The sequence below is a fragment of the Heloderma suspectum genome, chromosome 2 (genome assembly GCF_057233095.1).
Source record: "Heloderma suspectum isolate Gila_16-S chromosome 2, 16-S_ref, whole genome shotgun sequence".
NCBI classification, from domain to species: Eukaryota; Metazoa; Chordata; class Lepidosauria; order Squamata; family Helodermatidae; genus Heloderma; species Heloderma suspectum.
The window spans coordinates 14,120,369-14,137,224 of NC_139459.1; the positions used below are offsets into that span (position 1 = coordinate 14,120,369).

The 16,856-nt window shown below is 48.2% G+C and overlaps 1 protein-coding gene across 1 annotated transcript in view; it reads left to right on the top strand.

Moving 5' to 3' along the window:
* The first annotated feature begins 2,211 nt into the window (after positions 1–2,211).
* The window catches only part of ARK2C (arkadia (RNF111) C-terminal like ring finger ubiquitin ligase 2C), a 110,168-nt gene continuing 95,523 nt past the window's right edge, over positions 2,212–16,856 (top strand). Inside the window, exon 1 of the mRNA XM_084832013.1 lies at positions 2,212–2,272. Within this exon, the coding sequence (XP_084688139.1) occupies positions 2,212–2,272 (61 nt within the window). The remainder of the gene's footprint in view (positions 2,273–16,856) is intronic.

The window sequence follows — 16,856 nt, forward strand, 5'->3', positions numbered from 1 at the left end:
GCGCCGCCATTTGCATATGCATTTTTTTTCCCCCCTTCAAAGTCAGCCGTGACAGGCTATGTAAAGATTTACGTAGCCTATCATGGCTGACTTTGAAAATCTAGCCGTGATAGGCTATGTAAATCTTTACGTAGCCTATCACGTTATTTTTTTTTTTACACTTTACTTGGAAATGGTGGCGGCAGCCTGTCAGAAGACCGGCCGCCGCAATGCCGCCAGGACCCGCCGCCGCGAGGGACACTCGCACGAGGTAAGTCCCATCCCCGGGGGGGGGGCGAGGGGTGTCGGAGAATTTCCCCACCAATTTCAGGGGGCCGAATGCATTGGCATTCGGCCTCCCGGAGATTCGTGGAGAAATTCTCCGACATCCCTACTTCTGACACCCCATTCTTTCTTTTTCTGTCCCTCTTTCCCTTCTCTCTCTCTCTCTGACATCCCATTCTCTCTCTCTTTCTGTCCCTCACTCACTTCTCTCTGACACCCCATTCTTTCTCTCTGTCCCTCACTCACTTCTCTCTCTCTTTCTGTCCCTCATTCTCTGACACCCCATTCTTTCTCTTTCTGTCCCTCTCTCCCTTCCTGTCCCTCACTCACTTCTCTCTCTCTCTGACACCCCATTCTTTCTCTTTCCCTTCCCCCTCTCTCTGACACCCCATTCTCTCTTTCTCACCCTCCCTTCTCTCTCCCACCCTCCCTCCTTGACTCTTTTTTCTAAGAGTCTTCCTTGCTTAATTATAGAATGTCTCACCCACCCCATACCTGTCCCATGGTTGATCAAAGTGCATATGAAACGAAAACCAGAGCAGTACCAAAATGGCCACAACGGCCCCTCCCCCAAAAGCATAGGGCCGCGGTGGCTTAGTGGTTAAGACGCTGAACTGCAGACTGGAAGGTTGGCAGGTCAGCAGTTCGAGACCCGAGTGCTGCGTGATAGAGTGAGCTCCGGTCTTCAGTCCCAGCTTCTGCCAACGTAGCAGTTTGAAAGCAAGAAATTGCAAGTAGATAAATAGGCACCGCCTCGGCGGGAAAGGTAACAGTGTTCCGTGCACCTCGGTGTTCAGTCATGCCGGCCACATGACCACGGAAGCGTCTTCGGACAGCACTGGCTCTTTGGCTTAGAAACGGGGATGAGCACCGCACCCTAGAGTTGGACACGACTGGTTGGGGACACCTTTACCTTTTTTTTTTAGGGGTGGGAAGGTGAGTTCCACACTAGCACATCGCACCGAAATATTTCCCTCATTGGCAATGGCACTGAAGTTCTCCCGTTTAGAACGATTCTGTGCACACTTTCGAAACACGAGGCCCTCCGAATTATAGGACGACGTTTTGTCAAACCCGTGTCGGGCGGGCTGTTATTTTTCCAGTCGCTTCCCCGTCCGGCGCTAGACAGAGATGCACGTTTGTCTGGCCGTGTTAGGGCAGGTCTGTTCACACGTTACACTTCCAGCTTGCACGGGCCCCAACGTGCGGCGCGAGTTGCGAATACGCCCTCTGCCCGCCCGCGTGCAAAGGGGGCGCCCCGCTCCCCGCGACGGCCGGCCCGCGCTCCTCCGGGCAGCCGCCCGGCCCGCCGCCGCGGCGCCCTTTCCGCGCGCCTCCGCGCCCGCCCCGGCGTCCCACTTCCACACCCTCGCGGGTCGCGTGCGCGCGTGTGTGCGCGATGGGCGCTTCCCCGCGGCTCCCCGGCCCCGTGTCTGCGCGCTCACGCCCGGCCGCCCAGGCCCGGCCTCCCTCCGCGCGGCGCCTGAGCGCCTTGTTTGGAGGCTGCCTGCCAGCAGCCCGCCGCAGCCGCAGCGGGAGATACCGGGTTAGGCTGCAGCGCATCCCCGGCCTGGCGGGGCCTCCTCCCTGCGAGGGCCGGAGATCATATCGGGGAGGGGAAAGGGGGGAGGGGAGGGGGAGGGGGCGAGGCACAGACGCGCGGCGAGCCTGGCGCGCGGCCTCCCTCCCATTGGCTGCCATTCTCTTTGTGCGCCAGGCAGCTGCAACCCCAGCTCTCCATTTGAATGTATATAGGGGATTGGAGAGGAACCATTTCCATGGGCCATCTGTCTTCCTGCAGCCCGCAGCCGCAGCCGCCGCCTCTCCAGCAGCAGCAGCAGCAGCAGACAGCAGCCCTGCGAGACTGCCTGCCGCCGTCGAGGGGGACGGCAGCCACCAGCAAGGGGTAGCGGCCACGAAAGGGGACCACAGCCGAAGCTGCCCAGGATGGTTTTGGTACACGTCGGCTACCTTGTTCTTCCAGTGTTTGGCTCTGTGCGAAACAGAGGTATCTCTTTATCTGTGTATTTTCTTGGGAAAACAAAAACGCCCAGAGGCGAAACCAGAGCACCGCCGATTTGATCGGTCTGGATGATTGTTCTCATGGGACCCTCGGCTGCGTCTCTTCTTCCGTGTGGGTCAGAGGAGCGGCCGCAAGGGGACGTATCTTTGTGTGCGTGTGGAAGGGGCAGCGGCGGCGGGGGGGGGGGAGAGGACAAGAGAAATGGGGGGGCGGTCTAAGAGAGGGGATGAAAAGCGCGTTAAGAGGAAGGTCTTTGGCCGGAGGGGTGTGTGGGGGCGATGTACCTACGAAGGGTGCGGAGAGGAAAGGATCGGAGGAAGTGGGGGAGGAAAGAGAAGATGGGAGAGAGAGAGAAGAGGCGTGGATGCGGAAGGGGGGGGAGAAAGAGGATCCCAAGAGGGTTGGGGGGTAGAAAAGAGAAGGAAATGTGGGGAGAACTGGAGGTTAGCAGAAACGGCGCGCAGTGTGTGTGTGTGTGTGGGGGGGGGGGGGACATGGACGATCCACAGGCTACCGGAGAGATAAAAGAAGAGGAGACCCGGGGTGGGGTGGCGGGGAGGTACCAGGATCAAGGATGGCAGGAAGGAAATCCGAGAGAACCCAAGTGCGAGGCTGTTTGTAGAACTGTCTTGGATTATACTGTAGAGCTTTGCAGCTGTATTTCAGAGCTGTGCCCCCCTTTTAATGTGGAATAATGCCCCCCCTTAATTTCCCCCCACCACTGTCCGGCTCACTCCATTTTAGATCTCCTGGCGAACCCCTCCCCCTTTCTCCCTCCCCCGCCCCCTTTTCCACCTGACAAATATAGATCCCTGCCTCCGAGCGACTCTGGCTGCTGCCCCTGTCTGTATATACGGAGTGTGCAGCTGGGGCTGGAATGTAGGCTGGGTGCGATTCCGTTTAGGGTGTAGGGCTAGTCTGAGGGGCGAGTGGGCATTAACGGAAGTGTCAGTACGTGAATTATTATATACCTATTTTAGCCCCTATAAAATGAAATGCAAATTCTGAGCACATTATGAGGGGAGCTTCTGCCGTAGCTGGGTTCACCCTCCCCCACCCCGCCTTCTTGTGAACTCTGTTCACCCCTTTTCTACTTTTTTTTTTCTTTTTTGCATTTACTTCTCCAGTGGATTTTATTCCCTATTTTTGTTGCTCTTGTGGTTTGACACGGGGTACATTTCCCCCCCCCCTGTTATCCTACCCTTCCCCCCAATCCCTTTCCTTCTTTTGGCATTTTAACAGTTTGCAATGTTCAGTCCAGAAAGCCTATTTATTCACAGCAGTATTTTGATCCGAGAACGTATCACAATTCCAAAATAAGCACCAGCTTTAGAATGACAATCATGATTTTTTCTGAACAAATCTTTAATATGGGATGTGTATATGGCCATTGCATATTCCCCCCCCCGCCCCATTTCCCTGTTCCCACCCATTCCCATATGCTACCACGAACAATGGACTTGAATCTTTTGATTCCCTTCTTTCTTTATTTTTAATTTGCCCTTCTTCATTCCTTCTCTTTTCTTTTTATCAAATCCAGGATGCACTTTCTCCCCCCTACCCCAGCAATCAACCATAGAATGTCCCCCCCCCATTCCTCCCCAATTCCTTGGCCCACAGTTGGTCCAGTCCCTAGAATATAACAAAGATCTTTCAGTTTATTAAAAATAAATAAAATAATATATTTGTTTTCCCTGTTAAGTCAGTACATTATTCTCCTCTCCACTGAGATGTAAGCCATTAATGAGATGTGGACAATTAATAAACCCTCATAAGAGAAAGCTTAAAATCCAGAGTTAGAATCCTACCCATTCCAATAACCCTGGATTAAGCCATTGTGGTGTTTTAGTACAGACCTGACCCACTCCCACCCCTGGGAAAACATGTTGCATAATTTCATTTTAGGGTCACATTCTGATTTCTGTTAAACACAGGTGAGAAATATGGACGATGCTCCAGTTGGATGTCCAAGACACCTGGGTGAAACAGACAACAGCATGTCAATGCTTTTGCTTTCCCCCCACTGTCATTCAACTGCTCTTGCCTTTTTCTTCCTCTGCCCCCCTGACCACCCCTCCCTCTACCCACTCTACATATATAACATAGCAGCTTAAGTTTTGCACACTGTGGCATTCTGTTTTCTTTAACTGCAGCCTCCTCTAGTGTGATGATGATGGGATGACGGACATTTTTGCATTGATCCAAATCTTTCTTTCTTTTATTATTTTATTTTATTTAGTTTCTTCATCGTGTAGATCAGTAAATGGTCAACCTGCTGCCCTGTGGCTTGTAGTTCTCTGCCTCTGCATTTAGCTCTAATGTTGACACCCCACCCTTCTCTTTAACCATTTCCTGTATCCATCCGAGGAACGCACTGGCATTTTAAGCTGAAGTATCCTCTTTCCGTGTGCTGCAGAACTGAAGGGGGGGGGCTGGGAGGGGTAAGCTTAAACTGATGAGATTTTAAACTGGAAAGCTAGTTATTTCCCTCCTTCTCACCTGCTCAGTTATCCTTGCATGATCCTTTAAAATGCAAAGGATTTTAAAATCATTATTATTATTTTTAGGGAAAAAAGCAGCAAAACTATTGCAGCATTTTATCACTTCAAAAATGATGCCCCTTGGCCCCGTGAAATACGATGATATTGATGAAGTTGCGAACTCCTTCATCAAGATCAGAGCTTTTTAAATGAGTGGGCAGGGTGACGTTTCAAATCCAGGTATCATAAGGAAGAAAGAAAAATTGGTTATATTCTTTTCTCGGACAAAGAACCAGAACAATAGATTTTCCCTCTCTTTGGGTTTTGTTGGCCACGGAACACACCCACTGAGAAACTACGATACTGAGCAGGTGACATTTGATCTGTTAAAATGAGTCTTTAATAGCCATCCAAGACTTTCTGAGAGAGGATACTGACGCTTAAAACTGAAGTCCTAAAACATCAAGCTTCTTGTGAAAAGAAAAAAAAAAATGGTAGACAGACTGTACGCTCAAACCTGTTTCTCTTTAGCTGTCATTGTAGTAGTCTAGAAAGAAAAGAAAATACAACAGGCCATTTCCAATATAGATCTAGCTTTATAACGCCATTTTTTGTATCTTCATCCTGTTTAGCTAAGTACATTTGCACTGTAAATTCCTGTTAAGTGGATTCATTTTGCTTTAGTTGTGTAGAGGATGCAGTATCTTGGGGTTTATGCCCCTAGCACCACCCTAATCTCTGCTCCAGCCTCTGTTATTGTATTGGATATTGGTTTCCCATGCAAATTGCCGTTGGGTTTGAGTGTAAAATAAAAGGCCTCACACTTAAAAACATTTATAAAAAAGGTGCTAAGAATGGACACCGTGTTTCATGTGGGGGCACCAAACCAATCAACGGGTGAATTTATTCCCCTTACTGTTATGCCGAAGCTTTACAAACAACCAAAAAGGGTACTGCATCTTTGTACATTGCATATTGCACGCACACACACACACACACACACACACTCCTGGCCAAAATTGCCCCCTTCCCCAACAGTTGGCCTCCATCTGTTTTCTTTGAAAGCTGAACCAAATGCAGCATCTCCGACTGCCTATTAAAAGCTGGCTGATCCAACATCTTCCTTCACAGTGCATAAATTTGACGCAAAATATTTGGCCCCCAACAATTAATGCACCTATCAGATTGCAATTTGGATTCAGTCCTTCTTTGGGAGTTGGGGTGGGGTGGGATGGGTTGGGGAAACCAAAATAAAACAAAAAAGAAATGCTAAAATCAAATTCTGAGAAAGCGAATGCTCACTTAGCAAAATGGTTTTCCATTCAACAGGGATAACATTTCTTTCTGCTGTGCTGAATTTTTTACTTCCTGTTCTTATTTTGTGGGTAAATTTTTTTCTGTATCAAATATCCTTTGGTTGTGTATTTCTTCACCTTTTTTCTTGTACTAAAACTGAAGCATGGTCTGTATTTTTTTACATTACCTAGTTTCTGATGTAAATCTCTCTGTAGAGACATACCCTGCTGAAATGTAATGTGCGGTAGCCAACACATCTACTCATTGTATGCTGCTTCTGTTCCGTCGCCCCTCCACGGCATGGTGGGCACTGTTGCCTTTTGTATTGTGTGCATGACAACATTGTTACAACACAGTTCCACTAATACTAATATACAATCTCTCAATAAAGAAACTAGTTTTCCTATATTAACCTAGTGTGCTTTTTCTATTGCTGTTTCCCCCCCCATTTATTGTTGTATTCCTGCTGTTTTAGATTATTTCCCCCTCCTGCTTTTCCACCCCCACCTCCTCCCCCATTTGAGCGAATGATTTTTTTAAAAAAAATTATTTTGGTGCCACTGATATGGGGCGGGGGGGGGGGGGGCTGCTAAATGTTCTCTATCCCATATCTGCTTTCAAGCATTAGCCTGTGAATATCAGCTTTCTAGATACACATCCTATATTATCATCACTCTACCTATGTGGAGATAACTCTTGTGTCTATATCCCTGTTTAGACCCAGAATGTCAAGAAAGAAAAGATGTGTGCATGTGTGTGGAACATATAAACACACACACACACACACACACACACTAATGACTATTTTGAAAAGTTAAATGTAGACGGAGCTATTTATTCCATCCCCATGAAAGGTTTACACATTGGTTATAACACCAGGTTACTATTGAGGGTGGGATGACACCAACATAGATGGGAATGAAATATATATATATATATATATATATATATATATGAGACAATTAGCCACTGATCCTTGAAAGATCCTCATTTCTCCCTCTTTTGATGAACATCCCTTTGTAGTTGACGCAGCGTGTTCGCTCGGTCCTGTAGGTAAAAATCTTTAGGTGTTGGTCACGAATGTTGACCTTGGAAAGACAGTTGGAGGGGCGTGTACAGCATGATTGGGGTGGATGGGAAGGAAATGGTTCTCTAAGATACTAAAGTTTTTCCCTGCCCTTGTCATATGTGATCAGATCCTTGCAAGCCTTTTAGGATGGGAAGCAATTAACAGATGAGATATCCACACAGTCTTCTCTCTCCCTCTGTTTATCAATGAACCACCCTTTAGCCTTAGACAGCTGAGTGTGTGTGTGTGTGTGTATCCAAGCACACACATGCACAGATGCCAGGAAATAATTGTACAGATCTTAAATATCTGTCCAAAGCTCATTTTATAATGCAATTATGCATGACTCCTTGGAAATAAATCCCACTGTTTTCAGTAGGGCTTACTCTCTTGTAAACATGCATTGGATTGCAGCCCTAGAGGATTATATCCCAGACATGCAATGGTGGTGAAGGGCCAGTCTTACATAACACTTAGGACTTGCTTTGCCTACATACCATAAGGGAATCAAGATATGCTAGAAGGGGTAGGCAAAAGAAGATGTAATTTCTCTCTTTTTTAAAGTCTCATTTAGCTCCCCTTAAAAAAAAATGTGGCCAAGGTGGGGAGATGGGGGTTGCAGGGTTTATATGTCCGTTTTGTTTTCCTTTCATTCAAGTGGGACAAATTAACAAACAAACAAACCCATTTTACCGTGTGTTAAAATGTTCAGGAGTGGACCAACAGTCTGGGAGTCAGGGAAGAGAAAAAGAGATTGTATAATTGATTGTACACTGCTCGGAAACCCTGAAGGGCGGTATATAATGTTTAAAATAAATAAATGATCAAATAAGCAATGCAAAACCAGCTGGATAAAATAAGGATCTCCAAACTCAGGAAGCCTTCTGTGTCAGGGGCACACATGGCCAAGCATTCCCCCCACCCACCCTTTTCCTCCTATCTCCATCCTTCCTGCTTCATTTACCTTTTCCATGTCTCCTTAGTCAATTGTTTGGCCATTGCAACTCCTCGTTTGACCATACGCAAGACACACCGCTCTTCCTCCTCCCCTCTTTTGAACGTAGTGTCTGCTCTCTAGGCCTTTGTTCTTTGCGCTGCCCTGCACCTCCAGTATCCGGCAGCTTAGCTGTTTGCTGTGTGACACATGCTCATATTATTATTATTTTCATCACACATGTTAAAAAAAAACCCAAGCCAGGCTGTGCTAGCTTGCATGAAAGGGAAAAAACTCACAACGGTGCATGCCTTGGCGGGGGGGGGGGGGGGGAGTAGGCTGACCATCTTTTGATGCTATGATTTTTAAAATTTCCTTTTCCTCCCCCACCCCCTCACCTCTGTCTCTCTGCTCCCCCCTCCCACGGCAACAATTTTGCCTTTCCTTTGGGGAATGACAAACCATAACGCAAGCCACTCCCACCCCCACGGGGATTTGATTCCTGGCTCTCTCTGGCCAAAGGGAAATATATAACACTACAACAGCTGTTCCCCCCCCTTACACGCACTACTCCCCCTCCCCCCAGCTTTTGTTCAAGTAGCAGCATCTCCACTGCATCAACAGACAACAATCTACCAGATCTGGTCCCAGAGATTAATGCCCACGCAGATCAAAACCATTCATTTGCTGCAGCTTGGAGATAGTCTTTAGTGCTCTAATAAGACCAAAAAGCTGCTGGGTTAATGGGAACTCATGCTAAGTCATTTGTCATCTGAGCACCATGGTTGACCTATCTTGCCAGAAGCACATTCTCATGAGAGCACAGGTGTATCCTGGCCACATCTCCCAAGGCCTCCATAGGTCTCCTCTCATTGAATGCCTTCACAGCTGACTTACCCCCAAAGTCTTGGAATATTCCAGTTTGGCAAGGCCATCGGCATACTGGAGCCAGGGGAACCTCCTTTTGTTACATTGTCACAGAGCATCACAGTTTTGACATGGGTAAACTTCTGTTCCTGCTGTGGGTGTGAATGCTCACCCATTACTTTTTGGAGTGTGTGTTCATTTGTTTATTTACAATCTATATATACTGCTCCACATCAAAAGATTGCAGAGCAGAGAGCCAATGTAGTGTAGTGGCTAGAGTGTTGGACTGGGAGTCCAGAGATCCAGGTTCTAGTCCCCACTCGGCCATGGAAGCTCACTGGCTGACTCTGGGCCAGTCACAGACTCTCAGCCCAACCCACCTCACAGGGTTGTTGTTGTGAGGATAAAACAGAGAGGAGGAGAATAATGTAAGCCGCCTTGGGTTCCTTGCAAGATGAAAAAAGGCGGGATATAAATGCAATCAATCAATCAATCAATCAAGAATAAAACACCATATTAAAACAAAACATTTTTAAAGAAACATTCTGATATATACTGATATAGTGTGTGTATGCGCGCGTATATATATTCATATATATGTATGAATGAATGACTTAACTTGGTCAGGACCCCCAGCACAGAGAGACACACACTGGGGATACAAATGCAACTGGAGGTAATATCCATGACTAGTGGCAACAACAGTATCGGAGACAATATGCCTCTGAATGCACATACCTGTGGGTCACCACGGTGTGTTGTGGTTGATGAGGATAATGCCATCCTTGGGGTGAAGAGAGAGCAAAGAGTGTTATTTTGTCCATTCACTGTAGAAGCACAAAATGGCCTGCTGCAGAATTTGGCATCCTGAGGTTTCATTCAGAAAAAAAATGAACACGTTGCTATGTCTCTGGGTTGAAGGTTCGAAATGTGAGCAGGCCTGGTGAAGGCTCTGAAACTAACAGAAGGGGAACACTGCAGTTAATAATTGCAGGCTTGCTCAGGCTGCAGTGCTGCACATCACCTGCCTTCCTCAACCTGGTGTCCCCCAGGTATTTTGGACTTCACCTCCATCTCATCAGCCCTAGCCTGCTTGTACAATGGCCAGGAATGCTGGGAGTTGAAGTCTGAAACATCTGGAAGGCACCAGGTGGGGAAAGGTGCGATGCACACTTACCTAGAAGTAAGGCCCATCAGTGGGATTTACTTCTCAGTACACATGGAATTGTGCTGTTGGTCCAACTATGTTCAGTGGGGTTTGCTGTCGGGTAAGTGAGCGTAGGATTGCAGCCCAGTCAGGAGTCAGGGGTTGGGTTCCTCCCCTGCCCCCCACTCCCTTCTTCCTTGTTCTTTAAGGTAGTTTAAGTCCAATTATATGCTCCAAAGTATTTTGAATTCTTTAAAAGACTTCCATTTGGAAAGCAGAATAACTTATGCAAAAATAAGCAAGTGTCAAGGTAACAAGTTTCCTGACATGGATTTGACAGATCCAGGGCAGACTGAACTTAGATCATATGTCATCCCATGTGCAAGCCACTGAAACAAGTCAGCCAAATTCTTGGGCATCTCCAATCCAGGATAACCAGAATTGCACAGCAGATATCCCCAGTGTATCCCCTGAAAATGAAAAAACCAAACAACCAAACAGGGAAGACCTGGGATCTGTGTTGTGTCTGCTACAGAACTTTAAAGGGTTGGAGCCTTTTTTAACCAGGGAAAGCTGGGGTATTCAGGGCTCCTTCACACAGAGCTTTTATCCTGAGATTGAGATTGCTCCTTCACGGAAGTTTGCCAGCTCTTTACATAATGCCATGATCATTCAAGGCGCCTCCTGCACTAAATGCCCTTTGTTCTGTTTTTAAATAGATCACAGATAATGAGCTATCAAATTACCCCGTTGTGTTCCGGTGTCCGCTTGAGTTTCCTCTGTGAAAAGAGTTAAAGCGGCAAGAGGAGGAGTGAGATCAATGAAAGATAATGGAAGACTCAGATATGGAGAGAAGGAGGGGGAAAGGGGAGAGGGGAAAGGAAGCGGGTAAAAAAGGGAGTCATTGTGATCCTGCATTTAAAGCGGAAGCCAAAAGCCCCATTTTAAATGCAGGATTTTAGGCTGGTGTAGAGATGCCCTCAGTGTTCGGGCAATGGAACTGAGAGGTGGGTCTTGAACAAAGATAACATTCCAGTGGTTTAGTTTTGGAAGGCTTTTGGAGGCTTCGACAAATGACTTCTTCTTGTTAACATTCTAATCCTGGATGTGGCATGATTTTCAATACTATGAGCAGGCTCCACTATTATTACACAATTGCATCACACAAATGCAACATTTGATATTGAGATTGGGGTACAGCATCCTAAAACCCCAACTTTTAGGTGATATATATAGATATATATATATTCAAGTTTCTAGCCCTCAAGAGTGCAAAGACAGGGTTGAAAGCTTATGGGCAATATCTGATAAAATTGCAAAAGATGAGCAGGGAGTGGAGGTGGTCAGTGCAGTGCTTTGTTCTTCTCCATGACCAGCAGAAAAATAAGAACTATGCAAATATATGCCAATGTTCTTGATTTACATAATTTAGATAGGCCATGAGCTTTCCTTGGTGTGGAATTTAGGTTAGCTGGCTACAGGGTTTTCGGTTGTACTTTTTGTTTCTTGCTTTGCAATAAGGATGCACAATCCTGGAAGGTGTCATTATATGAATTATATGAATTGGAGGCCATTTTCTGAAGTACACACTCCTTGTACTGCCAGTGCAGCACTCACCGCTGGCTTGTAAACAAGAACCAGGACCAGCGAAACAGGCCTCCATTGTGACCTGACCACCGCTGCAGTGAGTTTTAGGACCTTGTTTCGGTCTTTGACTATCACTTCCTGTTTGTGTGGCGGTGTAAATCATGTAGACCCATTTGTAACCTGCCAGTAACTGCTATGATAATTGCATGAAGGACTTCCTATGAGTGAAGGCAATTGATTCAGGGATTGATTCAAAATTCCACAGGCAGAGGTTTGGCAAAAAGAAAAAAAAAAATGGGTGGGAGGGTGGAAGACGGCAAAATAGATGTGCAAATATATGCTTATTCTGTGAATGCAAAGAGCTGCTTTAGGAAGGGGGTTGATTTTCATTGGGGAAATGATGTTGTGGTGGTGTTAAAAAAGAAAAAGATTATGTTCCCTGCCCCACAGCACAGCAGCCCCATGGCTGCTATTTGCACAATTTTAAGGAGATGGAGGTGCATTCTCACAGGTCCAGTTTGCCCCGTAATGTGACATTTGAGAGCATAAGTTGCCTTATGGACATACATGAAGTCACATTATACTGCGTCCCAGGGCTGCGTCAAGGATAGGCCTGGTCGGGCACCTGCCGAGGGTCCTCTCCGCAGCAGGCGCCCACTGACAAGAGCCCCTGGACTTGCTCCTCCTCTTCACCCCTGCAGCCTGCTTCTCCTCCAGCCTCTCGCCCTGACCCAGACAATGGTGGTGGTGCGAAGGGCGAACAGTAGATGCCACGCCTTGCTTGCTCCCCGGCTCCCTGCATGTCAAGCAAGCGAGTGGTGGCAACGAAGGAAGAGAGGGTGAGGAGTAATAGCAGCTGGCAACCGTGAGGAGCAATGGAAGCTGCTGACAATGGCAGTGGGAAGGCGGACTCATTGATGGAGGGGGCCCATTGAGAGTGCCTTGTCCAAGGGGCCTCCAAAACCCAGCATTGTTTACCGTGAACAGAAGGAGCTCTCCAGTGTCTAGGCAGAGAACTGTCTCTCCCATCACCTGCAGCTGAACCTGGGACCTTTGAAAAACTTCCTGACTGTTAGAGCAATATGACAACGGAACCCATGACCTAGGGAGGTGGTGGGCTCTCCCACCCTGGAGGCATTCAAGATGAGGCTGGACAGCCATCTGCCAGGGATGCTCTGACTTGGACTCCTGCATTGAGCAGGGGGTTGGACTTGATGGTCTTACAGGCCCCTTCCAACCCTACTATTCTATGATTCTATGACATGCAAACCATGTGATCTACTACTGCTGTGCCTTCTGGGCTTATGTGATAGGGAAAAGGAAAATGCTCGTGCATACATACATACATACATACATACGTTTAAATTTAGGAATGATCCCTGTAATTTAAATAGAAGTACAATATATCCCATCACCTAGACTGTGGCCAGGTGACCCATGTGCTTGCCCAGCCTGCTGTTCAGGCTGTTGATGAACAAATTCAAGGCTACTGTTGCTCTGTCTTTTGATGGTTGTCTTTAAGCTGGTGTTGTGCCGAAAATTTCTCCCACATTATTTTCAACCATTCTCATTTAATTTCATAGAACAGAAATTGCTTTCGAAAAGAAATGCAAAGCAGCAGAAATTTTGGAGGAATTCTCCTGGGTTGTGTTCAAGGTTCTTGTGCTTCCCTTTCTTAAGAGGTGGCTGAGGAGTGTGTGTGAGTGCCCTGTCTTTCATTGTACAGTCATCACTCTGCACTGCATTAGAGGCAAGATGTAGCCTGATCCCCCTAAGATATTTAACTTCTGGAAGATCCTGGGGAAAGAGCAGAGTCCTAAAGCATGACAACCAGAGCTGGTCCAAAATGTCTCAGAAGACATTCTTCTCAGAAAAGTCCTGAGATTTTCCTTGTCTCACCCCCTGCCCCCAGAAATAAAAGGTGACTTCGCAGAACTTCCTGTAATGTTCTTCCCCATTTGGGGTGGGTTTCACTTTCCTCCGCCTCACCACCATGGCCCAGAACGATGCTAGGTATGGGGTATTGTGGAGAACACGAAATGGGGGCCAGGCTGCCAACAGGGTTGCTGCTGTTTCCACTTGCACTGGGATTGCAAACACCTAAAAACCCTTAGGAAATAAGAAGTTGTGCTATAACCCCTGCCGGTGGTGAGCCCAGCCTGTGAGAAATTGCTGGAGAATTTCTCCTCCAACTGGAGAAATTCGGTGAAATGTCCGTCCGTCCCCCAATTTCTCCACCATGAATAGGGTGGGGAATTTTGAGAGGACATTGGTGCACAGCTCTACTTTGAACTGGTCTTGGACCGGACAGGCCTTCTAACTTGGCTAGATTTGGCCGCGAATGTGTCGAGGATCAGGCGATCAGTGGTTAGTAGTCAAGATGGCTATATATTACCTCCGGCATCAGAGGATGGAGTTCCCCATCTTGCTTGCCCATGTTGTGCTTTAAATCCCGCCACCGACAGCTTCCTAGGGAATCCATGAATGCCTGATCCTGACACACAGCTTGGCAGCTGTAATGTCAAATTTGGCCCTAATTTGGGATGAAAGTGAAATGAGAGTAGGTTGGGGGGGGGGGTGTCACTTCATTTCTGCTTGCCTCAAAATACCCCCTGGTATTTCTCCTGCCCTGGCTGCCCTTTTACGTTGGGAGATAATAGAACAGCCTTCCCATACCTGGTGCCCTGCAGAACACTTAGACTACAATCCATCACCATTAGCCATGCTGGCTGGGGCTGTTGGAAGCTGCAGTCCAACACATGCGGGGGGACAGGTTGGGGAAGGCAGCTGTAATAGAACATCTTTGTCCACCCTCCCACCCACTCACACTTCTATTGGGAGAAGGGGGGCATTCTAACAGAATGCTAGCTGTTTTGAAGGGGAATGTTCCCTAGTGCTTCCAGCAAGCTTCATTTCCCCCTCCCCTGCTGTGTATGTTGACGTTTCCAGTGCTGGGTGGGGGCAATGTGGATTTGAGGGAGACGAGTAACTCCTTCCCTTGCACCTCCCTGGAAAACTCTAGCCAACTGTCCCTCCTTCCCTCCGAGGCAAGGACGAAGCAAGTCCTTCTTCACACAGCAAAGGCATCTGAAACTACAGAACCCATTGCCAGGAGATGTGGCAGTGGTGTCCACAAGCCTTTCGAATGGGGTCTGACAGATCCATGCAGGAGGAGGAGGAGAGGCTGATCAATGGGTCTTGGCAAGCATGGCCACATGGAACAGACATGCTCAGAGGCCATACATCACTGAATGCCAGTAACTGCGGAGTAGCCCCCCCCCCCCAATCTCCATGAAGAGAGGAAATGCATCACCACAAAAGAGGGTACCGATTGGCATAAAAATGGCACCAGCTAATTTTGCTGTCTAGATTCAAATTTAGACATAACTTCTATATTCAAAATAGAAACGCAATACATCTCACCCTTGTGGGCATGGCTGTGACCAGGTGAGCAGTGTGTCTGATCAGTCCTTTCTCCAGATGCTCCAGGCAGGTGGGCAAATTCAGTGCCCGCCCCCTGCTCGCCTTTCTTCTGGTTCTTTATCATTACGCCAGACTTGGGTTGGCTAGCTCTCTAACAGAGAACTGTACAGGAGGGCATGTGGCCCCTGTATCAGTGAGCAGCAGCCTGAGGGGGTCTGTGCCGGTCGGGGCCCCATCAGGGCCCCATCGGGGCATCTGGTTGGCTCCATTTGGAACAAGATGTTGGAGTACACAGGCCTCTGGCTCTGACCCATCCAGACTCTTCTCTTGTTTGTATCACGAGTGCTTCCAGTAGGGAGGGGGAGGGAAGAGGGCAGAAGCTACTCTGAGCTTTTGCCGTGTGAATGAATAGCCATGCTGGCTGGACATGATGGGCGTTGCAGCTGAATACATTTGGTTGGGGAAAGATGGAATAGACAGATTTGTGACGTTCAGTGTCTCTGCTGAATCATAGAATCACAGAATAGTAGGGTCGGAAGGGTCCTACAAGTTCTGCCCTGCTTGTGCCTTTTATTTTTTCACTCTGCCCTGGTGGACAGCCGGCGTCAAGAGTAAGCATGGCTGGGCACCTACTGAAGCCCCCCCCCACCAGCCCCCCCCCCGATAAGAGCCCCCTGGACTTGCTCCTCCTCTTCACCCCTGCACCCTGCTTATTTTCCTTCCTCTCACTCTGACGCAGACAATGGCGGCGGTGAGGAGGAGGTGCAGGAGATGCCACGGCCTGCTTGCTTCCTGGCTCTCTGCCTGTCAAGCAAGCAAGTGGGAGCAATGATGAGAAAGAGGAGGGGGCGCAAGGTCAGCTGGTCACAATGGGAGTGAGGAGGTCGACTCACTGAGGGAGGGGGGTCCATGGAGGGTGTCTTGCTCAAGGGTCCTCGGAAACCTGGAGTGGGCACTTCTGTTACCCCTTTGAACCAAACTACAGCCAGGTTTGCAAGATCAGAGAGGGGGAAACAAGCCAAGGTGGGTTATCCCCCCACATGTGTGCCAATCACGTGCCGGGAGCGGGACGATCAGTATAATTACCCTCAGCAGCACAGCTTGTCGTGTTGTGTGAACCCAGCCAGGGTGGCTTATTGCCATGGCTAACAAGTCACCCAGAACCATACAACAGCCCATGGGTTCTGGGTGGCCCTCACCCATGGCAACAAGCACCCTGGCCAGGGTCCCACGACATGACAAGACACGCTGCCGAGGGTCATTAAGAAAATCCCCCACCCTCACCCCCGGCACGCCCAGGTTTGTGTGGCTTAGTCCCCCTCCGTGATTGTGCCAACCAGGTCTGTGTATTTTTTTTTAAGTGGATAACTGGAGCCAGCTGTTGCAGAGTACGTTTGGTCTGCCCACACTTGAGACAGGAGACAACAGCCAGCTTTAAGCAGGACCTTCACTTAATATCAACAGGCATCTTCTTCTGACTAAAGCAGGCAGGGTAAGTAGGCAAAAGTGAAACCAAAACCAGAACCCTGCCTCCCTGCATGCATTAACCATGTAGTGGCCTGTCTACCCATTAGTTAGCCCTCCCCACAGTGGGTTTAAGGAATGGCTGTTGCTCATTCCAACTCCAACGTGGTCCATCCACCCAATGAAGTTTTAGACATGGTTCCGGGGCTCACATCTGGTACCTGAGCCCGGCTGGGAGAGAAGTGTCTGGAGGGATGGATTGTGGGTGAAAAATTGGCAGACAAGGCACAGGACAGGGAGAA